The following is a 27,636-nucleotide window of genomic DNA, read 5'->3' as shown; positions in this document are numbered from 1 at the left end:
TAACACCAGATCCTTAACCCCTCTGAGCAAGGCCAGGGATCGAACCCACAACCTCATGGTTCCTAGTCAGATTCGTTAACCCCTAAGCCATGACGGGAACTCCAACACATACATATTTTTATCTTTAACATAGGATTTATGCTCTCAGATTGTTAGGAAAATTATTCTTTTCACTTACAACATATCTTAAACACTTTTCAATGCCACTATACATGGACCTATCTCATTCTTGCCAACTGCAGCATTTCTATTGAGTGGACGGGATAGCATCATTTATTCAGCACATTCTCTAATGAAGGCCATTTCAGTTGTTTCAGTTTCTTTCTTTTTTTTTTTTTGTCTTTTCTAGGGCTGCTCCAGTGGCATATGGAGGTTCCCAGGCTAGGGGTCCAATCGGAGCTGTAGCTGCCAACCTTTGCCAGAGCCACAGCAACACCAGATCCAAGCCACCTCTGCCACCTGCACCACAGCTCACAGCAATGCCGGATCCTTAACCTACTGAGCAAGGGCAGGGAACCGAACCCGCAACCTCATGGTTCCTAGTCGGATTTGTTAACCACTGCGCCATGACGGGAACTCCTTGTTTCAGTTTTTATGACAAACAATGCTGCAATAAACATTCTTGGACAAATACTTTTGCAAATGTGCATATGTGTATATTTGTTGTCTTTTTTTTTTTTGTATTTTTAGGGCCACACCTACAGCATATGGAAGTTCCTAGGCTAGGGGTGGAATTAGAGCTGTAGCTGCCAGCTTAAGCCACAGCCACAGCAACGCCAGATCAAGCCACGTCTGCGACCTACACCACAGCTCATGGCAATGCCAGATCCTTAACCCACAGAGCAATGCCAGGGATCAAACTTGAATCCTCATGAATACCATCTGGGTTCTTAACGCACTGAGCCAGCACAGGAACTCCAATGTATGATTATTTTTTATTGATGGTCTATTGCACTAGAATGTAAATTTAATGAAGGCAGGGCCTTTGGTTTCTTTATGGCAGTCTCTTCAGTATTTTATTCCCAGTGCCTTGCACGTACCAGGTGTCCATAAATTCATGAACACATAGAGAGGTAGGAGGTCGATGGACCTCTGGGCTGAGAACAGCTGGAACTTGTTAGGCCAAGTAAATTGGGCCTTGTTTCTCTTTGACCCGTCAAGGAAAAAGGTAATTGCAGGAGCTGAGCTCGGCTGGAGTAGAGAGAGACAATGATCCATCACTCTTGGGCTCAAGGAGACTTCCCTAATTACACATGCACGGTAAGACTCCTAGGGGTCAAAAAGGGAGGGGGGCGCCAAGCCATAAGTCCTGGTACCTGCCCCGCATGCTTTGCTCTGGAATCAGTCTTTGCCAAAAGATGTGCACGCCTATCGGGGATGGTCCTGTGTCCAGTCAGGTGTGAGAAATAAAATGAGATAATTGGCTAAAGGTAAACAATGACCTGCAAGACCAGTGCTAGAGAAGTGATTTAAATCCCCTCTCTGGGGCGCTCCTCCCTCAGGGCGATGCCCCCACCCTCACTCCTCTGTAGGGTGTGCATTCCTTCTTTGCTTCCAACTTGAATCAGTTCCTTCTCTGTGTGCTCTCCCACATGCTGTCATGTGATTCTAACAATAAACTTTACACCTATTTTTTACAGTCTTTGCCTCCTTGAAAGATTCTCGCTTTCAACAGGGGGCAAGAATCGGGGCAATTCTGCTTTCAGCCTCCAGCTGGTCTTGGTGGCTAGGATTCCTGGTTTTCATCGAGGCTGCCCAGGTTCAATTCCTGAGCAGAAAATGAAGATCCCGCTCCAAGCCAGCACTCATGGCTGCTTCTCTGAGATTAGTTTCTGGACTTGGTCCACATGATACACCCACTGAATATTTACTGAGTGAATAAACAGGTGCATGCCCCTCTCTCCATCTATTTCTATCTAGGCCATACTTATTGAGGTCCAAGCCAAGTTCCCTTGGAAGAGTCCTTTTCAGTGAACTGTACCAGTTGCTGCACACACAGGGCTCCCTGGCAGAGTGTTGGGCATCACCAACAGCGTGTAAACTAGAATGAGTTTCTCTTGTCTCTTCTGCCGTAGATTTAGTTCCTCTCCTCACTTGCCACATGTACTGCAATTAAACCATTTATCCCCCATTTAGGAAATCATGAGATTCCCCCAATCTCTTTCAGGATTTATATGGAAATGCCTGATGAAGAGCATGAGATGAGATGACATACTTACATGCTTCTGATACAAAGGCATGCAAGTGCTTTTAAAATTACGTTTAAAATTTTAGAATCATTTTAGATTTACAGAAAAGTTAAAGAGGTACAGAGCATTCGCTATACCCCTCACCTACTCTTCTCTACCGTTACCATCCTCCTCTACTTTGGTACCTTTGTCAGAACTCAGAAACCAATACTGGTACCTTGTGACGACTTAAACACACTTTATTTGGATTTCAGTATTTATTTATTAATGTGCGTCCCATCCAGGATACCACATTACATTTACTCATCGTGTCCTTTTAGGCTCCTTTTGTGTCTCCTACAGCATTTGTTTTTCATGACCTTGACAGCTGGAGGAGTACTCAGCAGGTATTTCCTAGAATATTCCACATCATTAGAATGACCTAATGGGTTTGGAGGAGGAAGATGACAGAGATGAAGTGTCCTTCTTGTGAGCCACAAGGGAAGTCTGAAGTATCGAAGTATTGTTCTTATCACATATCAAAGATGTGGACTTTCAACATGTCTTACTGATGACATTAACCTTGATCTTTAGGCCAAGTGGTGGAGGAGGTGCCTGAGGCAGAGGGCCGGACAGAGTGGGGTCCAGGGAGGGCAGAGGCGATCAATGGAGACCACCCTCCCCCACTGTCCACCTCTCCAGGACTCCGAAGGCAGCCCTTGAACAATGTGCTCCTAAAATTTTAAAAAGGGTTCTCCAGGAGTTCCCATCGTGGCACAGTGGTTAACTAACCCGACTAGGAACCATGAGGTTGCAGGGTCGATCCCTGGCCTCACTCAGTGCGTTAAGGATCCGGCGTTTCCATGAGCTGGGGTGTAGGCCGCAGATGTGGCTCAGATCCCTCGTTGCTGTGGCTGTGGTGTAGGCCGATGGCTACAACTCCGATTAGACCCCTAGCGTGGGAACCTCCATATGCCGCAGGTGCAGCCCTAGAAAAGACAAAAAAAAAAAAGGTTCTCCAGCGGGGGGCGTGCTCAGCAATCAGAATTGATTTCCCAACTCTGCGCAGCGCCCCCCTCTTGCACCAGCCTTGGGAAGAGCGAGAGGATGTGACGCCTGCAGCCGTCAGAGCTAAGCCTGACAAGCGACAGACCGGGGCAGGCCGCACTCAGCTCCCGCTAGCCCCTGACGCAGGGCGGCCCACAAGTGTCAAAAACGCAGGCAGCATCGCGGGGAAGAGCCTCTAAGAGGCGGCTCAGCAGCCTCGCGAGAGTGAGGGGCGTGGCCAGTGCAGCTGCGCGAGCTCCAGGGGCGGCGGGGCGTGGGCGGGGCGTGGGCGGGGCTTTGGCCGCGCAGCGCCGGGGCGCCGGCCCTTGAGTGAGTCACGGAGGAGGCGGTTACTGCCTCTCGCTCTGCGGTAGTCGCCTGAGGCGTAGCGTTTCTGCGGCGCGTCATGGCGACTCAGCAGAGGCCTTTCCACTTGGTGGTGTTTGGCGCCTCTGGCTTCACCGGCCAGTTCGTGACCGAGGAGGTGGCTCGGGAGCAGGTGTCCCCAGAGCGGCGCACCAGCCTGCCCTGGGCTGTGGCGGGCCGTTGCCGGGAGAAGCTGCAGCGAGTGCTGGAGCGGGCGGCCATGAAGCTGGGTAAAGGGGGCGCGCTGGTCGGGGGTTCGGACACGGGGCTCCCCCTGCCGCCAGGGCCACTCTCTCCCCGGAGCCCCCTTCTCAGGGCTGAGGGTTCTAGTCGCCTGAAATGAGCATTTCTTTAGCGGTGGTGCTTCCCAAGCCCTGCTCGAGGCCAGGAGGAGGAGAGCAAAGCTTCAGGTTTTGTCCAAGCTTTGTTGCATTCCCTAAACTAAAAAAATGGAGAAAGAATTAGCCCCTTGAATTTCTCCTTTGGCAGGAGGATCCTCGGAGGGGAAAGAGCTTGAATGTCTCCTTCTCTGCCCCTTCCCCTGTTAGAGCCCGGGGCACCTGGTGGTCTCTTGGTGTTTCCGTGGATACACAAGCAGAGAGAGCACTGGTCTCCCCGGGATGAATTTGTGCTCTCCCTTTGCCTTGTGTTTTGGAGATGGAAGAGAAAGCTTAAGAGTTTCACTGATAACATTGCTGTGGCATTGGTTTTTTGCTTATAAGAATTCTTCATCAGTCCCACTCTTCATCCAGAACCATTTTTAGGTGTTTTTGGCTTAGCACTTTACTTATTCTTGTGTCATTCATTCCATGTTTTTAATTGAGTGGTCTTTGTTTATGGTTGGTCCTATTCTAAGTGCTGGGAAGAGAGAGACACAGAGTCCCTACCCTCGTGATCGGGCCGGGTTTGGGGGGGGAGGGAGCGAGGAGATCTCTGGTTTAGGAGTCAGTGGTCTTGAAACTTGGCTGTTAATTTTCCACCCGTTGTCTCCTGGTACAGACAAATAGCCCCTGGTGGAGTTCTGGTCATCCTTTGTGTTTCTCTTTAACCTGCATCTCACTTCCTTGGAATTGCATCCAGGGTCCTGTTTATGGTGGGAATTGTCACCACTTTGGCTGTGAAGACGCTACCGTGTAGCCTAGACTCTCCTACACCTCTTCCTGCTGCCCCTGCTAGGAAATACAGAATCTTGACCAAAGAGCTTTTTGGTCTTTCTTTACTTTTCCAAGAGAAGGACTTTCACTCTTAAAATAGACTCTTGCATTTCTTTTTCCTGTTGAACAAGTGTGTTGTCTAGTTATCTGTTTGTGGTGCTCAGGTCAAGTTTTGGCAGGAAGTACACCTTGAGCTCTGAAGCCTGCCTTCCTTAGGGTATGGATTCAGTTTATTCCCATTATCTGCTTAATCAGGAACCTGTGTGTTCGTGTGTAGACGGCTTTTCACCTGAGTCCCTGTTTGCCGTGTGGAGGTTGTTAACAACTATCCTCTCCCTCATACTCTTCTTGTCAGATGTAATTGTTGAATAGTTGATGAGAATCTACTTTTATAATTCTTTGTGGATTGGAAGTCCGCGCAGTCATCGACAAAGTATCTGAACAGTTGTAAAATCTTCACTTTGCAGCGTTTTCACATTCCTGATGTTAGATGTCCTTTTAAAGGTTAGTGATGGTTTTTTTTAATAACTCTTAGTATTAACTGTTTTCCTCATGGTAGTTTCCTTTTTTCTGCTAAGAACAGTTTTGTCTTTTGTTTTAGAGGGAGAGTCAGCTTTCAGTACATGCAGTAAGTTTGCCATCACTGGTTACTAGGAAAAGAAGATTTGGGAGATCACTACTATATCCGGATTTGCTTAACACAGTTTATTTCTGATTTTAGGAAGACCGACACTGCCGTCTGAAGTTGGAATAATAATTTGTGATATCACTAATCCAGCCTCACTTGATGAGATGGCTAAACAGGCAGCAGTTGTTCTCAATTGTGTTGGACCAGTAAGTAATCACCACTTCTTTTGTATCAGAACAAGGAATCTATTCATGTCTAGCAGAATGTGGTAGTTCCTGTTCCAGAGAAGCATAAGGGCAGGGGGCAGAAGACCTGATTCAGGGCCTTAACTCCGTATGGGACGTGTTTCCTTCTCATAAGGAGCACATGGATATAAGCAAAGTCTTCTGAGAGAGAGAGAGACTCCAGGGGTGTGCTGGTTGAATTTAATGGTGACAGCTGTAACGGCCAAACTTTGTTTCTTGTACTGCATGCCCCTTAAGTAAAACAGTTTGACCCTGTGCCCCAAATATACTTTTTATGTATCTTTACATTACATTTGGGATTACTGTTCCAGGCTATATGTTAAGTACATGTACAAAGAAAGAGATCCAAAAAGGAGTCATTCCTTGATTCAGTGTTCATTGGTTGTTACACGTATACGGCTGTAGTCTGGAGACATCGTGGGAATAAAACAAAATCGCCGTGGAGCTTGCTGTCTGTTGAGGGAGACCAGTAAGGTTATGACAGTCGGTAAATGACCAGTGCTCTGAACTCTAGAACAGGGAGAGCAGATAAGGAGATGGGCACATCAGTCTCTTCTTAGACGGGTGGCCCGGGAAGGTCTGTGTGAAGTCCTGAGTTTATACCGGGAGCCACAGGTAAGGCAGCCTCACCGGTCAGCAGATCTGGAGATAGAGGTTGAAAGTCCTCGGGAGACCTGTTGGAGTTGAAATGGAGGGAGTAGGTAAGAATTTCCAGGGAGAAGGGTGGGCGGCGGCGGCTGTGGGGGCAGTTGTCCACGTCAGAATCCCCCGTGAGGCTCCTGGAACACGCAGGTGTCTGGAGTCTCCCCCAGCAAGGTTTGACTGGAGGGGGTTGGGGTGGGACTGAGTAACCGGCATGTTGAACGAGCGGCCCAGGTGATTCGAACCCAGTGGACTCCTGACCAGCCTGAGATATTTGGAGGTAGAATAACCAAGAGAAAGGCCAAAATCTCTAAATGCGTTTCAGACGGTGATGTGTCAAAATCACCGGATCTGATCCATTGAGTACACAAAATAGAGCTTTGACTTGTATTCATTTTAATCGCAACTGTATTTCCATTTTATGTGTTTAACCTGTGTGTCGTATCAGTAGAGTCGTTCATGTAAGTCATTTGTAAACCGATTCACATAGCTGGTAGATGAGGGAATTAGGATGTGGACTTGGGTCTTACTGCCTTGAAAGCCCTTGTTTGTTCCTTGGCACTGCATTGCTTCAGCAGTTTGACGTGGTTGGTGGAGGAGGGCCCAGAACTGAAACACATCTGCTCTTCTTGAGGAGGAGGAGGAGGCTATGGAGTCAGGTGGAGAGGAGGCTGTTTGACCTCCTGGAAAGGGTCCTTGCAGTGCCCTTTCTTTTCTTTGCAGTGTCCCTGTACTTGTTGGTTTCTTTTTTTGCTTTTTGTTTCGGGCTGCCCCCGCATGTGGAAGTTCCCAGACTAGGGTCGAATCGGAGTTGCAGCTGCTGGCCTGCACCACAGCCACAGCAACGCCGGATCCTTAACCTACTGAGTAATGCCAGTGTTTGAACCTGTGTCTTCATGGATGCTAGTCGGATTTGCTTCTGCTGTACCACAACGGGCACTCCCTTTTAGCTGTTTCTTTTGAAGGCTAGAAGAAACGGATGATCTCCTTTCTCCATCTTATGCTTTGAGGAGTGAGAGAAGCAGAGGAGTTTGTGCTGCTCCTTAGCCTGCCCTCACAAATGGAAAAATGCCTCCTGCTTCCTTTGAAATGGAACTGACTCTCATATATTATTACATAATAACTTTTTATTTTTAATAACTTGAGTTTGAGCAAGAAATAATTTGGGAGATTCAAAATCGATTATGATACATACTGGAGTTCCCATTGTGGCTCAGCGGGTTAAGAACCCGACTAGTATCCCTAAGAATGTGTGTTCCATCCATCCTTGGCCTTGCTCAGTGGGTTAAGGATCTGGGGTTGCCGCAAGCCACGGTGTAAGTTGTGGATGTGACTCACATCTGGCATGGCTGTGGTGTAGGCTGGCAGCTGCAGTTCCCCCCCCCCAAATAGTACAGACTCAAAATATCTACTCCGGCCAATATTAAACATATCCCCTCCAAGCCTTCCCTTGTCCAGTTTTTCTTTATTTTGGCGGGTAGTGCTATTAGTTGTCGGTCTCCATGAGCAGCTACTCAGGAAGTCCAGTGATTTCTGTCTTTGAAGTACGTCTCATCCTTAGTCCAGCCTTTGCCTTCCTTCATTTCTTACCTGCCGGGAGTTTGGGTTTCCAATACCACGGATCGAGTGATGTGTCTGCTGTAATCTTTGACCTCTATCCCATTGAAAATCCTCCAGGAGGGCCTAGTCCTGCCGAAAAGATCATTCAGTCTTGAGAACGTGATACACAGGGTTGTTCCGGATCTGGCCCACGTGTTTCTTTCCAGACCCCTTCCTTACCACTCCCCTCTGGGCTGCTCTCTGGTTTGGGTATCCGGACCAGCCCACCCCTCTCTTTTTTGCACTTTTACATACAGTTTTTCCTTTATTTGGATTTTCTTTTCCCTGGCAAATCCTACTGTTCTTCCAAATTCAACTCCCATCATCTCTTCTCTAAAACTTCGGTGTGTTTTCAGTTGGAGGTAAGCACACATTCCTCTGTCGTTCTGTCATGTCTGTATTTATACTGTGAGGGTCAGTGTATTGCAGTTCTTTTCTCATTTTCAGTTTAGGCTGCTTTCTTAATATTTGATAGCTGAATAACCAAGACTGTGCTTCCAAAATTCAGTTGATATTCTTTCACTTGCTAAGTAAGAGGAAACTGTTGGTTTGTTTTTATTATTCCCCCAGTACCGATTTTATGGAGAACCTGTCGTAAGAGCATGTATTGAAAATGGAGCTAGCTGTATTGACATCTGTGGAGAACCTCAGGTATGTAAAATGAAACAGAAAGAACAGAATTAACAGTGCATCTTTCTGTTCCAGTGAAAAATATTTAGTGTAATTTTGCAGATATATTTTAGCAGCTGATGACTACTCCCTAGCATTTAGAGATGGAATTTCATTGAAAGCATGGTGGTATGATTTTAGCTTCAGTTTCCTTTCCTCCAACTACATTTATCTCAAGTCCTTTGTATATAGAATGTGTTGGGTTTTATAGCCACTGTGTGCTGTAAACAGAATTCATGAAAATCAAACTTGCTCAGAGTCATGCAACTCGTAAATAGAAAAACTAGGACTTGAATTGAGGTTTGCCTGCCTGCAGGAAGTGCAGTGTTCATAAGCCCTGAGCTACACTGCCTGCTTTATAAGTGTAACCGTATATGTCCCTAGAATCTCTCCTGACTCCCCTCATCAGTGTGCCATCAGAATGTATGTTTAGAGCTTATCAGTTGGTGGTGTATATTGGAAAGTGTAGGAACATGTAAATCACCAAGACTGATACGAGAAGAGGAATAAAACATGAAGCAAAGAGGACCCCTTCCTTTCCTCCCTCTTGATTTTGTGTGCATAGAGCAGGTCTCTAATGATGTGCATCTGCATCCTGGGATGTGGGGTAACTTTGGTTGCATGATTTATATTTTTCAGAGTAAGTATTGTTTTCCATGTAAAAGTCATTCTAAAAAATGAATTAAGTCAGATCAGCATATCTCCTTCACCACCTGGAACGTGGTAGGTCTGTTTGCTGAATAACTGTCAAATATTCTGACAGTTAATGTTTTGCCGCAGAGTCATTTTGGTTAGCGTTTTCAAAGTTTAATTGCATTGTTCGTAAAGGCAAATCATAATATTGGTCTGGATGTTTCTGTGTAACTCTGATTCAGATCTTTTGTCTTGACTCTTTAGTTTCTAGAACTAATATATTGGAAGTATCACGAGAAAGCTGCAGAAAAAGGGGTTTATATCATTGGAAGCAGTGGCTTTGACTCCATTCCAGCAGATATGGGAGTAATATTTACCACAAATAAAATGAATGGTAATTATTGATCAGTAAGCATTCATGCAGTTTAAAATAGGCTTCATGTCTGTAATTGTGATAAACTCTGCTTGGGAAAAGACTCAAAACTCTAAGTGGGTAACAAGCTTTGTTTTTAATATAACTGTCCTTGTTAGGAAATGCTATTCACACTATTGTTTTGGAAGCATGGTTAGTATTATAAGTGTTCTAAAGTCAGGATTATCCATTGTTTGAATTTGGTTGCAGTCATAGCTATAAAATTTCTGAAAAAATTTTGGCAGGCATTATAAATTCAAACTTGCTTTGTTTAGGAATTAATACATCTTAAAGTATAATTTATATAGATACTTAATTAGAAGGTGTTAATCTTTTTAAGCCACAGAGCTAGAAAGTATTGAACAAAGTTTTTTACATCTTTTTTATTTCATCTGTAAAATGGAGACACTAAGAATGAAAAAAATCACTAATATAGTAAAACAATAGGTTATTTATTTATTTATTTTTTGTCTTTTTGCCATTTCTTGGGCCACTCCCGCGGCATATGGAGGTTCCCAGGCTAGGGGTCTAACTGGAGCTGTAGCCACCGGCCTACGCCAGAGCCACAGCAACATGGGATCTGAGCCGAGTCTTCGACCTACACCACAGCTCACAGCAACGCCGGATCGTTACCCACTGAGCAAGGGCAGGGATCGAACCCGCAACCTCATGGTTTCTAGTTGGAGTTGTTAACCACTGTGCCACGACGGGAACTCCAACAATAGAAGTTATTAATCTCATGCATGTATAAAAATTGTCCAAGAGTTCCTACTGTGGGGCAGCAGGAGTGGTGGTGTCTCTGTAGCACCAGGATGCAGGTTTAGTTCCTGGCCTGAACAGTGGGTTAAAGGATCCAGTGTTGCTGCAGCTGCTGCATAGGTCGCAGCTGTGTCTCAGACCTGATCCCTGGCCCAGGAACTCCATGTGCCGTGGGATGGCCAAAAAAGAAAAAACAAATAGTGTCCATTTAGAAAATGACCTGGGATTTCTTCTATGGTGCTTTGGTGAAGGATCTGCATTGTCACTGCAGCAGCTCGGCTCACTGCTTGGTTCGGGTTCAGTCCCTGGCCCAGGAGTGTTGCAAATGCAGCTAAAAAACAAACAACCCCCCCCCCAAAAAAAACAAAAGAACAACAAAAAAAGAAAATGACCTGAAACAAGTACAGTTCTGTATAAACCATCATAGAGTTTAAAAAGATGGAAAGTGTTCCAGTTTATATTAAAAAGGTAACTCTGAAGCCAAAGTTCAGGAAGGGTAACACATGTGTACCCCCCACCCCACGCTCACTCACACTCCCTACACACACTCAGTCACACCCACAGGCAAAATAGAAAACTATATATCAGCCTTGCTTGTGAAGCTAGTAGCAAAAGAGAATGCTAAGTAGAGTTTTAATAAATACCCAATGACCTTTTGAAGAATAATATATGAACACCAAGGTTTATTAGGAAGTTACGTAATCATCACTTTAGAACCTCAAAGGCAAAAATCTTAATGCCCATTTCAATAAATGAATTGAAAATTCATGGCATTTACTGATTTTAGATTTTTAGAAACTGAGGAATAGCATACTGTGTTAACACAATGAATGTCAAAAAGCAATAGCCAAATCTAATGCATCAATAAATGAATGAAAACATGCATTACTGATTTAGATTAAAATGAAATAGCATACTGTGTTAACACAATGAATGTCAAAAAGCAATAGCCAACGTCACACATAATGATGAAACGCTAGAACCATTTCCAATGAGAAGAAGGCTGTGAATTGAATATCTTAAAATATTTATTTAGCCTCTCATCCATGGATCTGGTATTTTCCATTTATTAATCTATTAAAAATCTCTACTTACAAAGTTTAGAATTTTTTTCATGATGGCCCTAACATGTTTTTTATTGAAGTTATTCTTAAATATTTAATAGTTTTTATTTTGAATAGATCCTTTTTTATTAAGGGAGAAATATTTAAGATTTTATTTATTAAATTTTTTTTTTTTTTTTTTGCATTTCAGGGCCACCCCTGCAGCATATGGAGGTTCCCAGGATAGGGGTCAAATCAGAGCTGTAGCCACTGGCCTCCACCACAGCCACAGCAAGGTCAGATCTGAGCCGCATCTGCGACCTACACCACAGCTCAAGGCAATGCCGGATCCTTAACCCACTGGGTGAGGCCAGGGATCGAACCTGCATCCTCATGGATCCTAGTCAAATTTGTTTCCACTGAGCCACAGTGGGAACTCCTAAGATTTGTTTTAAAGCTTTTTTTTTTTTTTTTTTTTAACATACTAAAATGTAAGAGGCAGCATTTTAACAAATACTTCATCTCGTATTTGATGCAGGTGGTTCACATTTTATACACACTGCTTTAGGTGGGGTATGTTCTTTCTGTATGTAGGGTCAGATCACAGAGCCATATGTCAAGGCCACATTCTCTTCCCAACCCTCAGAATCATCTCCAATAAGTTAGACTCTAATGATGTAGTCTTGAATTTTGTCAGTGCTGGACAAGGGATGTTTATGTGGCTTCAGTTCTTTTCTGCTTTAACGTCATTGTTAATGACATGATCATTAGTTACCTTGCTCCCAGGGTCACCTTTCTAAGGCCCCCCTGTTTTAATTTTCTGTTGGAATTAAAACGCGGTTGGAGTTCCCCGTGTGGCACAGTGGAAACGAATCCGACTAGGAACCATGAGGTTATGGGTTCAATCCCTGGCATCGCTGAGTGGATTAAGGATCCAGCATTGCTGTGAGCTGGGGTGTAGGTCGCAGATGCGGCTTGGATCTGTCATTGCTGTGACTGTGGTGTAGGCCAGTAGCTGTAGCTCCAATTCGACCCCCAGCCTGGGAATCTCCATATGCGGCAAGTGTAGCCCTAAAAAGCAAAAAAACCCCAAACAAACAAACAAACAAAAAAACTAGGAATAATGTCTTCTAAGAAATTGATATATTTTATTTTATCAGATTTTGAGAATTAGCTAGCCCATTATGTTTTTCTTTTGTCTTCTGCTCTCAGTAAGCTCAAAGATTAAATACTTAACTACTGTACATATATACTAGTCCTCATGGTTAATATCACTGATCTCTCCCCATTTTTCTGGCCTTGGTTTTCTGTTTTTATGTTTTACTCATTATAATTTATTTCATTTAAACAGCTCTAAGTATTTTGTTTGCCAGCACAAAGGCTCGTTTTGGTACATCTGTACATCCATTGTAAATCACTACCAGTGAGTCTTCTTGAAAACTCTCAGATTGGAAAATAGAATAATTGCCATAGATGCAGTTTTGAGAACTGATGGCCTTCTAGAGTAAATGAACTGAAATTCTTGCACTATTGGAAGAGATTGTTAGCCTTGTGAGTTTGACTCCTAGAAAAGATTTTGTCAGTGGCAGGTAGTCTTTTTCTGGCTTTAGCTGCTTCCTAAGTCTGTTTACAATAACCTAATAATAATGTTATACAGAGATTTTTCTGATTCTATCAGCTGTAGGTTTAACAAAAATGTTAAATGAACAGAAATAGCTTATTATTGTTTTTCCAGGTTAATAGATTTTTATTTGATTTTACTTTTACTGTTTTCCTCCTCTTTCAGGTACACTGACTGCTGTGGAAAGTTTTCTGACTCTACATTCAGGACCTGAGGTTAGTTTTTGTTTGCCACATGTTTTCTACGTTAATATTTAAAACATTTTGGAAATAACAGATGCTTGGTAAAAAAAGTTTAAGGCGTTCCCGTCGTGGCGCAGAGGAAATGAATCTGACTAGGAAGCATGAGGTTGCAGGTTCAATCCCTGGCCTCGCTCAGTGGGTTAAGGATCTGGCATTGCCGTGAGCTGTGATGTAGGTCGCCGACGTGGCTCGGATCTGGCGTTGCTGTGGCTGTGGTGTAGGCTGGCGGCTACAGGTCCGATTGGACCCCTCGCCTGGGAACCCCCATATGCTGTGGGTGTGGCCCTAAAAAGAAAAAAGACAAAAAAAAAAGTTTCGATTAAATTGTACATATAGTTGTAATTTTTAATGTGTGAAAGCCACTTTAATTTTTTCTTTTTGTTTTTTTCTTTTTAAAAATTTTAAATTATAGTTGATTTAGAATGTCCTTTCAATTTCTGCTGTACAGCAAAGTGACCCAGTCATATATAATATACACATTCCTTTTCTTACATTCTCCTCCATCATGTGCCATCACAAGTAATTAGATACAGTTCCCTGTGCTATATTGCAGGATCTCATTGCTTGGTCACTCCAAATGCGACAGTTTGCATCTGCTAACCCCAAATGCCCAGTCCATCCCATTCCCTCCTCCTCGGCAACCACAAGTCTGTTCTCCAAGTCAATGAGTTTGTTCCTTTTCTGTAGATAGGTTCATTTGTGCCGTATGTTAGATTCCAGATATAAGTGATATCATATGGTATTTGTCTTTCTTTTTCTGACTTACTTCACTTAGTGTGAGAGTCTCTGGTTCTATCGATGTTGCTGCAAATGACATTCTTTTGTTCTTTTTTATGGCTGAGTAGGATTCCATTGTGTGTAAGTACCACATTCCAATCCGTTCATCTGTCGATGAACTTTTAGGTTGTTTCCATGTCTTGGCTATTGTGAATGGTGCTGCAGTGGACACAGGGATGTGTGTATGTTTTTTTTTAATGTGTGTGCGTGTGTCTTTTTCTAGGGCCACACCTGTGACATATGGAGGTTCCCAGGCTTGGGGTCTAATCGGAGCTGTAGCTGCCGGCCTGCACCACAGCCACAGCAACTCAGGATCCAAGCCATGTCTGAGACCTACACCACAGCTCCCGGCAATACCAGATCCTTAACCCACTGAGCGAGGCCATGGATCAAACCTGCAACCTCATGGTTCCCAGTCGGATTCATTAACCACTGAGCCATGTTGGGAACTCCGCATGTATCTTTTTCAATGAAAGTTTTGTCTTGATATCTGCCCAGGAATGGGACTTCTGGATCATATGTTAGTTCTAGATTTAGTTTTCTTCCATACTGTTTTCCATAGTGGTTGTACAAATTTACATTCCCATCAGCAGGGTAGGAGGTTTCCCTTTTCTCTACACCCTCTCCAGCATTTGTTATTTGTAGACTTATTAATGATAGCCATTCTGACTGGTGTGAAGTGGTACCTCATTGTAGCTTTTTTTTTTTCCCCCTCATTGTAGTTTTGATCTGCATTTCTCTAAAATGTCGAGCATTTTTTCTTGTGCCTGTTGGCCATCCAGACGTCTTCTTTGGAGAAGTGTCTCTTCAGGTCTTCTGCCCATTTTTCAGTTGGGTTGTTTGGGTTTTTTTTTGTTGTTGAGTTATATGAATAGTTTGTATATTTTGGAGATTAAGCCCTTGTCGGCTGCGTGGTTTGCAACTATTTTCGCCCATTCTGTAGATTGTCTTTTTGTTTCTGTTATGGTTTCCTTTGCTGTGCAAAAAGCTTTTCAGTTTGATTAGGTCCAGCTGGTTTCTTTTTGGTTTTATTTCTGTTGCCTGAGGAGGCTGACCTGAGAAAACATTTGTTGGTTGATGTCACAGAATGTTTTGGCTATGTTCTTTTCTAGGAGTTTGATGGTGTCTTGTGTTATGTTTAAGTCTTTAAATCATTTGGAGTTGACTTTTGTTCATGGTGTGAGGGTGTGTTCTAGTTTCACTGATGTACATGCAGCTCTCTGGTTTTGCCAGAACCACTTGGTAAAGAGACTATCTGTTTCCCCTTTAATATTCTTGCCTCCTTTGTTGAAGATTAATTGACCATAGGTGTCTGGGTTCATTTCTGGGTTCTCTATTGTTCTACTGGTCTGTATGTCTGTTTTGGGACCATTACTACACTGTCTTGATGACTGGAGCTTTGTAAGGTCTGAAGTCTGGGAGAGTTATGCCTCCAGCTTGGTTTTTGTTCCTCCAGATTGCATTGGCAATTCTAGGTCTTTATAGTTCCATATAAACTTTTGGATTGTTTGTTGTAGTTCTGTGAAAAATGTCATGGGTATTTTGAGAGGCATTGCATTGAATCTGTAGATTGCTTTGGGTAGTATGGCCATTTTAATGATATTACTTCTTCTAATTTAGAAGCATGGAATATTTTTCTATTTCTTTGAATCCTCCTTTTATTTCTTTGAGGAATGTTTGATAGTTTCACCTCCTTAGTCAGATTTATTCCTAGATTTATTAATTTTTGGGGTGTGTGTGATTTCAAATGATGTTGTATTTTTATATTCCTTTTCTAATATTTCATTGGTAGTATCCAGAAATGCAAGTGATTTCTGAATGTTAATCTTGTATTCTGCTGCTTTGCTGAATTTGTTGAGCAGTTTGACTGGTTTTTGTGTGGACTCCTTAGGGTTTTCCATATATAGTATCATGTCATCTATGTAGAGTGACAGGTTTAGCTCTTCTCTTCAAATCTGGATATGTTTCACTTCTTTTGTTTGTCTAATTGCTGTGGCTAGGACTTCCAATACTATGTTGAACAAAAGTGGTGAGAGTGGGCATCCTTGTCTTAGTCCAGATTTGAGTGGGAAGGCTTTCAGCTTTTCCCATTGAATATTATGTTGGCTGTGGGTTTGTCATAAATGGCTTTGATTATGTTAAGGCTTGGTAAGAATTTTTATCAGGAATGGGTGTTGGACTTTGTCAAATGCTTTTTCGGCATCTATTGAGATGATCCTATGGTTTTTTGACTTTTCTTTTGTTAATGTGGTGTATGACATTGATTTGTGTGTGTTGAACCATCCTTGTGAACCTGGGATGACTCCTACCTGGTCATGGTGTGCGATCTTTTGTATATGCTGTTGCATTCAGTTGGCTAAAATTTTGATGAAAATGTTTGCATCTATATTCATCAAGGATACTGGCCTGTAATTTTCTTGGTAGTAACTTTGTCTGGTTTGGGTGTTAGGGTGATGGTGGCTTTCTGGAATGTCTTTGGGAGTGTTCCTTCTTCAGCCTTTTGGAAAAGTTTAAGGAGGATGGGTATAGGTTCTGTGTGTGTTTGGTAGAATTTGTCCGTGAAGCCATCTGGTCGTGGACTTTCTTTGGTAGGGAGTGTTTTTATGACATACTCCATTTCATTTCTAGTGATGGGGTCTGTTCAGTTGATCTGTTTTTTTTTTTTTTTTTTTTTTTGTCTTTTGTCTTTTGTTGTTGTTGTTGTTGCTATTTCTTGGGCCGCTCCCTCGGCATATGGAGGTTCCCAGGCTAGGGGTTGAATCGGAGCTGTAGCCACCGGCCTACGCCAGAGCCACAGCAACGCGGAATCCGAGCCGCGTCTGCGACCTACACCACAGCTCACGGCAACGCCGGATCGTTAACCCACTGAGCAAGGGCAGGGACCGAACCCGCAACCTCATGGTTCCTAGTCGGATTCGTTAACCACTGCGCCACGACGGGAACTCCTGATCTGTTTCTTTTTGATTGAGTGTTGGCGGGCTGTAAGTCTCTAGAAAGTTTTCCATTTCTTCGAGGGTGTCCAATTTGTTGGTGTCCAATTGATAGTATTCTCTTATGGTTTTGGATTTCTGTAGTATCCTTTGAGATTTCTCCTTTTTCTTTTCTTATTTTGTTTGAGTTCTTGCTTTCTCTTCTTGGTGAGCCTGCCCAGATGTTTGTCAGTTCGGTTTACCCTTTCAGAGAACCAGGTGTGGTTTTACTGATTTTTTCTATTGTGTTTTAACTCTCTCGTGTTGATTTTCTCTCTGATCTTTATGATTTCCTTGCTTCTGCTGACTTTAGGTTTTGTTTGTTGTTCTTTTTCTAATTCATTTAGGTGGTGTGTTAAGTTTTCAATTTGAGATCTTTCTTCTTTTTTGAGGAAGGCTTGTATTGCTATGAACTTCCTTCTAAGAACTGCTTTTGTGGCATCCTGTAGATTTTGATGGGTTGTGTTTTCATTATCATTTGTCCTGAGGTCTTTTAACTTGCATTTTGATTTCCCCATTGACCCACTGGGTTTTTCGTAGCATGTTGTTTCATCTCCATGTAGTCATTTTTTTCTCATTTCTTTACCTGTGGTTGATGTCTAGTTTCATGCCATTGTGATCAGAGGAGATACTTGCAATAATGTCTATACTCTTACATTTGTTGAGGTTAGTTTTGTGCCCTAGTATGTGGTCACTCCTTGAAAATGTTCTGTGTGCACTTGAAAAGAATGTATATTGTGATTTTTTTGGATGTAATGTTCTGAAGATGTCAATTAAGTCTAACTTTTCTGTTGCATCATAGGATTTCTGTTGCCGTATTGATCTTCTGTCTAGAGGATCTGTCCATCGATGTGAATGGGGTATTGGAAGTCTTCTACTGTTACTGTATTCCCATCATTTTCTCCTTCTATGTCTGTTAGTATTTGTAGTATGTATCTGGGTGCTCCTATATCAGGGGCATATATTGACAAGTGTAATATCCTCTTATTGAATGGATTCTGTTATCACTAAATGGTGTCCTTCTTTTTCTTTATGGGCCTACGTTTTAAAGTCTCTCTTGTCTGATAGGAGTATTGCAACTCCCGCTTTCCTGTTTTTTCCATTTGCTTGAAATAGCTTTTTCCAACCACTCACTTTCAAACCAGATGTGTCCTTTGCCATAAGGTGAGTCTCTTGTAGGTAGCATGTCATACAGGCTCTTGTGTTTTTATTCAGTCTGCCACGCTATGTCTTTTGATTGGAGCATTCAGGCCATTGACATTTACGGTAATTGTCAATGAGTATGTATTTATCGCCATTTTAAACCTTGTTTACCAGTTGATTCTCTGTTTTTCTTTGTTCCTTTCTTTTTTGGATTGGATGATTTCCTTTTATTGTCTGCTTGTGTCCTCTTCTTTTTAGTTTTTGTGACTGTATTGTTTGGTTTTGACTTGTGGTTGCCCTGTTGTTCAGTTATGTTAACCCCTTCCTATATCTGCTTGCCTGATAGTCATATAGGCTCCAACACATTCTAAAAAAAAAAAAAAAAAAAGAGTCTAGATTTTCTTTTTCCTTCCCCACATTGTATGATTTTGAAGTCCCTTTTAAACATCTTCATGTTTGTCCTTTTGCTATTCCTTGTGTTTATCATCACTTTTATAGTAGGTTTTTTTTTTTTCCTCCCTTTTAGATCTGTATACTGGCTTATTTAAGTGATTTCTCTCCAATTGTGATTTCTTCCATCTTATTTCTTCTTTTTTTATTTAGAGAAGCCCTTTCAGTATTTCTTGGAGAATGGGTTTCGTATTGCTGTACTCTTAGCTTTTGTTCGTCGGAGAAAAACTGTATTTCTCCTTGTATTTTAAATGATTTTAAATGATATTCTTCCTGGGTAGAGTATTCTAGGCTGCAAATGTTTCCCTTTTAGAACTTCGAGTATGTCTTGGCACTCTCTTCTGCCCTGTATTGTTTCTATAGAGGAATGAGCTGATAGCATTATGGTGCTTCCCTTATAATTAACTCTTTGTTTTTCTCTTGCTGCTTTTTTTTTTTTTTTTTTTTTTTTGGCATTTCTTGGGCTGCTCCCACGGCATATGGAGGTTCCCAGGCTAGGGGTCTAATCGGAGCTGTAGCCACCAGCCTGTGCCAGAGGCACAGCAACGCAGGATCCAAGCTGCGTCTGCAACCTACACCACGGCTCACGGCAACGCCGGGTCCTTAACCCACTGAGCAAGGGCAGGGATCTAACCCGCAACCTCATGGTTCCTAGTCGGATTCGTTAACCACTGCGCCACGACGGGAACTCCTGTTTTGTTTTGTTTTTATTGCTCACTGGTAGCATATGGAAGTTCCTGTGCCAGGGATTGAATCTGAGCTGCAGCTTCTATTGTTGCCAAAGCTGCAGCAACACCAGATCCTTTAACCTACTGTGCATAGCTGGGGATTGAAGCTATGCCTCTGCTGCATCTAAGCTTCTACATTCAGATTCTTAACCCACTGCACCACAACAGAAACTCCTTGATTTCTCAGGAACAATGACCAGAGTTTGTATATGAAATGATATAGAAGATTTGTCAAGGAAGTTCCCATTGTGGCTCAGTGGTAACAACCCAACTAGTATTCATAAGGATGCAGGTTTGATCCCTGGCCTCACTCATCAGGTTAAGGATCCGGCATTGCCATGAACCATGGTGTTCCTCACAGACACGGCTCAGATCTGGCGTTGCTGTAGTGTTGGCTGACAGCTGCAGCTCTGATTTGACTGCTTGCCTGGGAGCTTCCTTATGCCACAGGTGTGGCCCTAAAAAGAAAAAAAAAAAAAAAGAAAGAAAGAAAAAAGAACGAGAAGAAGATTAGTCCAGTATTTGGTCATTTGGTCATTCTTGAGCCAGTCATTGTGACTGGAGTAATGGAGTGATCAGATTGCCCAGGCCTGGGTCATGAGCCTATGCCTCTGGAGAGGAGATCATAGGGCCAAGCCCTTCTAACAAATTCCAAGTAGGAAAGAGAGTTTTATAAGCAGAAAATGGAGTAGGCTTCCAGGGAATTAGTGCAGGACTGACAACAAACTTGATGTCCACTGCAGGGAGATAGTGAGAAAATAGGTAGAGCTAGAAAAGAGCCTTCTTTTGAAAGAGCAGCAGGAGATGATCTATAATAGGAAGTGATAATAGTATGTCCGTGTGGTCAATATGAGGATTAAATTAGTCAATGAATATAAATCCCAACACTATTTGGCACTATAATACTAGAAATCAACAACAAGAAAATAATTGCAAAAAACACAAACTCCTAGAGGCTAAACAATATGCAACTGAACAACCAGTGGATGACTGAATAAATCAAAGAGGAAATCAAACAATATGTATAGACAGATGAAAATGAAAACACAAAAATCCAAGAACTATGGAATTTACCAGAAGCAGCACTTAGAGGGAAGTTTATAGCAATACAAGCCTACCTGAAGAAAAAAGAAAATTCTCAAACAACCTAACCTTACACTTAAAGCAAGTAGGAAAAGAAGAAAATCAAAATCCAAATTGAGTAGAAGGAAAGAAATCATTAATATCAGAGTATAAAGGAGTTGCTGTCGTGGCGCAATGGAAGTGAATCCAACTAGGAACCATGAGGTTTCAGGTTCGATCCCTGGCCTCGTTCAGTGAGTTAAGGATCCAGTGTTGCCATGAGCTATGGTGTAGGTTGTAGATGTGGCTTGATCCTGTGTTTGCTGTGGCTGTGGTGTAGGCCAGTGGCAACAGCTCCGATTAGACCCCTAGCCTGGGAACCTCCATATGCTGTGGGTGTGGCCCTAAAAAGCAAAAAAAAAAAAAAAGCGAAAAACAAAAAAACAAAACAAAATCCAAAACTCAGAGTAGAAATACATGAATTAGAAAGGAAGAGGAGTTCCCGTCGTGGCGCAGTGGTTAACGAATCCGACTAGGAACCATGAGGTTGCGGGTTCGATCCCTGCTCTTGCTCAGTGGGTTAACGATCCGGCGTTGCCGTGAGCTGTGGTGTAGGTTGCAGACGCGGCTCGGATTCCGCGTTGCTGTGGCTCTGGCGTAGGCCAGTGGCTACAGCTCCGATTCAACCCCTAGCCTGGGAACCTCCATGTGCCGCGGGAGCGGCCCAAGAAATAGCAACAATAACAACAACAACAATAAAGACAAAAAGACAGAAGACAAAAAAAAAAAAAAAAAGAAGAAAACAGTAGAAAAATCAGTGAAACTAAAAGCTGGTTCTTTGAAAAGATCAACAGAATGGATAAACACTTTTCCAGACTCATCAGGGAAAAAAGGACTCAATAAAATAAGAAATAAGAAAGGAGATGTTACAGTGGACATCGCAGAAATACAAAGAATCATAAGAGACTGCTATAAGCAACTATAAGCCAGTAAAACGGACAACCTAGAAGAAGCGGACAGACTCTTAGGTACAGCGTTCCAAGACTAAACCATAAAGAAAAAGAAAAAAGTGTACAGACCATTCACAAGTACTGAAATTGAAACTATGATTTAAAAACTTCCAACAAAGGGTTCCTTTTGTGGCTTAGTGCTTAACGAATCCGACTAGGAACCATGAGGTTGCGGGTTTGATCCCTGCCCTTGCTCAGTGGGTCAAGGGTACAGCATTGCCGTGAGCTATGGTGTAGGTTGCAGATGTGGCTCGGATCCCCTGTTGCTGTGGCATAGGCTGGTGGCTACAGCTCCGATTAGACTCCTAGCCTGAGAATCTCCATGTGCCACAGGAGCGGTGCTACAAAAGGCCAAAAAAATAAAAAATAAAATAAAAAAATAAAAACTTTTAAGAAAAGTCGAGATGGTTTCACAGGCAAATTTTATCAAAAATTTAGAGAAGAGTTAACTTCTATTCTTCTGAAACTGCTCCCAAAAATTTCAGCAGAAAGAACACTCCTAAATTCATTTTATGAGGCCACAATCACCCTGATGCCAAAACCAGACCAAGATACTACAAAAAAAGAAAATTACAGGCCAATATCACTGAACATAGATGCAAACATCCTTAACAAAATACTAGCAAACCAAATCCAACAATACATTAAAAGGATCATACACCATGATCAAGTGGGATTTATTCCAGAGAGGCAAGGATTCTTCAATATCTGCAAATCAATCAGTGTGATATACCACAATAACAATTTGAAGTATAGAATCCATAGGGGATCATTTCAAAAGATGCAGAAAAAGCTTTTGGCAAAACCCAACACCCATTTATGATTAAAACTCTCCAGAAAGTGGGCATAGAGGGAACCTGTGTCAACATATTAAAGGCCATATGTGACAAACCCACAGCTAACATCATTTTCAATTGTGAAAAGCTGAAGAATTCCCACTACGACAGGAATATCCACTCTTGCCACTGTTATTGAACATAGTTTTTGAAATCCTAGCTATGGCAACTGGAGGAAAAGAAATAAAAGGAATCCAAATTGGAAGAAAAGTAAAACTGTCACTCTTTGCTGATGAAATGATACTGTACATAGAAAATCCTAAAAAGGCCACCAGAAAACTGTTAAAGCTTATCATTGAATTTGGTAAAGTTGCAGGATACAAAATTAATACACAGAAATAAATTGCATTTCTATATACTAATCATAAAAGATCAGAAAATGAAATTAAGGAAACAGTCCCTTTTCCCATCATATTAAACCTACCTAAAGAGACAAAAGACCTGTATTCTGAAAACTATAAGATGCTGATGAAAGAATTCAAAGATGACAAACAAATAGACATACCATGCTCTTGGATTGGAAGACTGAATACTGTCAAAGTGACTATACTCCCCAAGGCAATCTTTAGATGCAGTGCAATCCCTGTCAAATTGCCAGTGGCATTTTTCACCAAACTAGAACAAAAATATTTTAAATTTGTATGGAAACACAAAAGACTCCGAATAGCCAAAGTAATTCTGAGAAAAAATAATGGAGCCGGAAGAATCAGGCTCCTGACTTCAGACAATGCTACAAAGCCACAGTCATCAAAACATTATGGTACTAGCACAAAAACAGAAACAGATCAGTGGAACAGGATGGAAAGTCCAGAAATAAACCCATGTACATATGGTCAACTAATCTATAACAAAGCAGACAATAGAGAAAGTCTCTTCAATAAGTGGTGGTGGGAAAACTGGGCAGCCATCTGTAAAAGAATGAAATTAGAACACTAACACCATACCAAGAAACTCAAAATGGATTAAAGACCTCAATGTAAGACTGGATACTATAAAACTCTTAGAAGAAAACATAGGCTGAACACTCTCTGACATACACCATAGCAGTATCTTCTCAGATCCACCTCCTAGAGTAATGAACGTTAAAAATAAGCAAATGGGACCTGATTAAACTTAAAAGTGTTTGCAGAGCAAAGGAAACAGTACACAAAATGAAAAGACAACCCACAGAATGGGAGGAAATATTTGCAAATGTAATGACTCATAAGGGATTAATCTCGAAAATGTACAGTCAACTCATACAGCTCAGTATTTTTTAAAAATGCAATAAAAAATAGAAGACCTAAATAGACATTTCTCCGAAGAAGACATACAGATGGCTAAAAAACAGATGAAAAGATGCTGAACATTGCTAATTATTAGAGAAATCCAAAGCTACTATGAAGTACCTACCACCTTTCACCAGCCAGAATGGCAATCATCAAAAATTCTATAAACAGTAAATGCTGGAGAGTGGGCAGAGAAAAGGGGTGGATGGGAATGTAAATTGGTACAACTCTTACAGAAAAGAGTATGGAGTTTCCTCAAAAAACTAAAACTAGGAGTTCCTGTTGTGGCTCAGTGGTTAACGAATCCGACTAGGAACCATGAGGTTGCAAGTTCAAACCCTGGCCTCACTCAGTGGGTTCAGGATCCGGCGTTGCCGTGAGCTGTGGTGTAGGTGGCAGATGCGGCTCAGATCTGGCGTTGCTGTGGCTCTGGCATAGACTGGCGGCTACAGCTCAGATTCAACCCCTAGCCTGGGAATCTCCATATGCCGCGGGAGCGGCCCTAGAAAAGGCAAAAAGATAAAAAAAAAAAAACAAAAAACAAAAAAAAAACTGAAACTAGAACTACTGTATGATCCAGCAGTCCCACTCTTGAGCTTCTATCTGGAGAAAACCATAATTCCAAAAGATCCATGTGCCCCACTGTTTATTGCAGCACTATATACAGTAGCCAAGACATGGAAGCAACCTAAATGTCCATTGACAGAGAAATGGATAAGAAAATGTGTACATCTATACAATGGAAGTTTACTCAGCCGTAAAAAAATAAATAATGCAAGTTGTAACAACATGGATGGACCTAGAGATTATCATTCTGTGTGAAGTTAGTGAAAGACAAATGTAATACGATGTGACTTACATATGGAATCTTAAAAAAAGGATTCAAGTGAACTTATTTGTAGAATAGAAATAGATTCACAGTCTTTGAAAACAAACTTGTGGCTACCAAAGGGAACAGGTAGGGGGAAAGGATGAACGGGGGTTGGGGATTGGCATATGCACAGTGTAGTGTATGGAATGATAGGCCAATGGGGACCCGTTGTATAGCACAGTGGAATCTACCAAATAATCTGTGTGGTAAAAGATTCTGAAAAAAAAAAAAAAGATATGTGTACAGGTATAACGGAATCACTTTTTTGTATTGCAGAAATTATTATAGCCTTGTGAGTCAACTATGCTTTAATAAAAAAAAAGAACAAAAAACCAAAACCTCCTTCTCAGAGATCATGGGACAAGCAAGTAGACAGTACATGTGGAAGGGGACAGGTGATTTTCTGCAGGTATCTCTGGCTGAAGGTTCTGGCTAAGTCCCACAGAGCAAGCAGATCACACAGCCATGGTCAGGGGCCCTGATCTTGAGGTGACACCCTGAGTATAAATTTGGACTCTGCTACTTCCTCACTCCGTGACTTCAAGCAAGTTCTTTAACTTCTAAGACTTTTTTTTCTCCATAAAATTGGGTTATTAGTGCCTGTTGCATAAAATTAAATGAGAAAATATTAATAAAACCTTTAGACAAAATAAATGATATCATTTAGCAAAAAAAAAAAAAAAAAAGTGATATAATAATGCACAAGAATTTTGGAGTGCCTGCTATGGCGCAGTGAGTTAGTGAACCTATCCTGTCTCATGGTGTTTACTGGTTCAATATCTGGCCTGGTGCCGTGGGTAAAGGATCTGACATTGCTGGCAACTGTGGCATAGGTTGCAGATGTGGCTCAGATTCAGTCCCTGACAGCCGCAGGTTTGGCTGTAAAAGAAAAAGAAGGTAAGGATGGAAATTAGAAATGAAAGATAATAAAAATCAGTCATTCAGATATTTTTTTTATTGTTATTTCCCCAACACAATTTTTTTTTTCCCACTGTACAGCATGGGGACCCAGTTACACATACCTGTATACATTTTTCTTCCATTGTCATGCTGTGTTTTAAGTATCTAGACATAGTTCTCAGTGTGACACAGCAGGATCTCATTGTTAATCCATTCCAAAAGCAATAGTTTGCATCCCTTAACCCCAAGTTCCCAATCCATCCTACTCCCTCCCTCTTCCCCCCCTCCCAGGCAAACCGCAAGTCTATTCTCCAAGTCCCTGATTTTCTTTTCTGTGGAAAGGTTCATTTGTGCTGTATATTAGATACCATCATTCAGCTATTTTTTAAAAATTTCCATGAAGAAAACTATAAAATGTTATTGAGAGACCTTAAGACAAATTAATGGACGAATCCACCGTATTCATGGATTGGAGACTCAATTTGTTAAAAATGTCGATTTTCCTTAATTTATGATCCTGTATAGTCCCAATCAAAACTTCAAACAGGTTTTTTATTTCATGTTTGTTTTGTTTTAGTGTGCAACTTGACTAACTAATTCTAGAATATATATGGATGGAGTTCCTGTCATGGCACAGTGGAAGTGAATCTGACTAGGAACCATGAGGTTTTAGGTTCAATCCCTGGCTTCATCAGTGGGATCTGGCATTGTCATGAGCTGTGGTGTACGTCGCAGACATGGCTTGGATCTGGCGTTGCTGTGGCTGTGGTGTAGGCCGGCAGGCAGCTGTAGCTCCGGTTAGACCCCTAGCCTGGGAACCTCCATATGCTGTGGGTGCGGCCCTCAAAAGCAAAAACAAAAATAAAATATATATGGAAATGCAGAGAGCCAAGAATAACCAAGACTTTTTTTTTTTCTTTTTTTTTTTTTTTTTAGGCCCATACCTACAGCATATGGAGGGAGGTTCCTAGGCTAGGGGTCAAAGCGGAGCTACAGCTGCCTGCCGGCCTACACCACAGCCACAGCAACATCAGATCTGAGACTTACACCATAGCTCACAGCAATGCTGAATCCTTAACCCACTGAGCAAGGCTAGGGATTGAACCCACAACCTCATGGTTCCTAGTCGGATTCATTACCTCTGAGTCATGACGGGAACTCCAGGAATAGCCAAGACTTTCTGAAGGAGAAAGTAGGAAGATACTCTCAAATATGAAGACTTATTATCAAGTCAGTGTGTTACGTTCTCAGGGGAATAGTGACAGTCCAGTGGAATGGGATAAAGAGCTCAGAATAGTTTGTGTGATATGAGCATTTGATTTCTTTTTTTTTTTTTTTTTTTGTCTTTTGTCTTTTGGTTTGTTGTTGTTGTTGCTATTTCTTGGGCCGCTTCCGCGGCATATGGAGGTTCCCAGGCTAGGGGTCTAATCGGAGCTGTAGCCACTGGCCTGCACCAGAACCACAGCAACGCAGGATCCGAGCCGCATCTGCAACCTACACCGAGCTCACGGCAACGCCGGATCCTTAACCCACTGAGCAAGGGCAGGGACCGAACCCGCAACCTCATGGTTCCTAGTCGATTCGTTAACCACTGCGCCACGATGGGAACTCCTGATTTCTGTTAAAAGGTCTATTCAGGAGATGATGGGTCTGGAGAATTAGTTAAATTGGATTCATACTTTGCACTATATGCAAAAATTAAGTTTAGGTGTATTATAAACGCATGAGGCAAAACAGTAAGCTTTTGGAAAATGACATATTTCATGGCCTCAAGGTTAGGAATGCCTTCTTTTTTCTCCTGAAATACATTTTATTTTATTAATTTATTTTTATTGAGATATAGTTGACATATAACATTATACTATTCAGGTATAAGGATAAGGATTCTGTATTTGCATATATTACAAAATAATCACCATTAGTTAGCATCCATCACTATACTTAGCTGTAACTTTTCTTCTTGTGATGAGAACTTTTAAAATCATCTCAGCCAGTTTCTTATATGCTATGTAGTATTAACTATATTCACCATGCTGTACAGGGAATGATTGCTTATAAAAACAAAACAAAACACAGTAGGCATTAAATATAAAGAAAAAGTAATATATTTGTATACATTTAAGTTTAAGATTGAGAATGTCTGTTTATCCAAAGACATTAAGAATATGGAAAGATCAGAGTTCCCGTCGTGGCTCTGTGGTCAATGGACCCAGCTAATATCCGTGAGTATGTGGGTTCGATCCCTGGCCTTAGTGGGTTAAGGATCTGGTGTGCCATGAGCTATGGTGCAGATCTGATGTTGCTATGGCTGTGGTATAGGCTGGCAGCTACAGCTCTGATTGGACCCCTAGCTTGGGAACCTCCATATGCTGTAGGGGGAGCCATCAAAAGACA

At 41.9% G+C, this 27,636-nt stretch overlaps 1 protein-coding gene across 1 annotated transcript in view; it reads left to right on the top strand.

Annotated features, from left to right (window-relative positions):
- SCCPDH (saccharopine dehydrogenase (putative)) overlaps positions 3,541 to 27,636 on the top strand; it is a 58,773-nt gene continuing 34,677 nt past the window's right edge. The window contains 5 exon segments of the mRNA NM_001244389.1: positions 3,541 to 3,811; positions 5,457 to 5,569; positions 8,420 to 8,500; positions 9,416 to 9,545; positions 13,152 to 13,201. Coding sequence (NP_001231318.1) covers positions 3,622 to 3,811; positions 5,457 to 5,569; positions 8,420 to 8,500; positions 9,416 to 9,545; positions 13,152 to 13,201 — 564 coding nt within the window. The 5' untranslated portion in view covers positions 3,541 to 3,621.

Source organism: Sus scrofa, chromosome 10, assembly GCF_000003025.6.
Source record: "Sus scrofa isolate TJ Tabasco breed Duroc chromosome 10, Sscrofa11.1, whole genome shotgun sequence".
NCBI classification, from domain to species: domain Eukaryota; kingdom Metazoa; phylum Chordata; class Mammalia; order Artiodactyla; family Suidae; genus Sus; species Sus scrofa.
The sequence above is the reverse complement of the archived record's forward strand: the minus strand, read 5'-3'. Positions and strand labels throughout refer to the sequence as shown.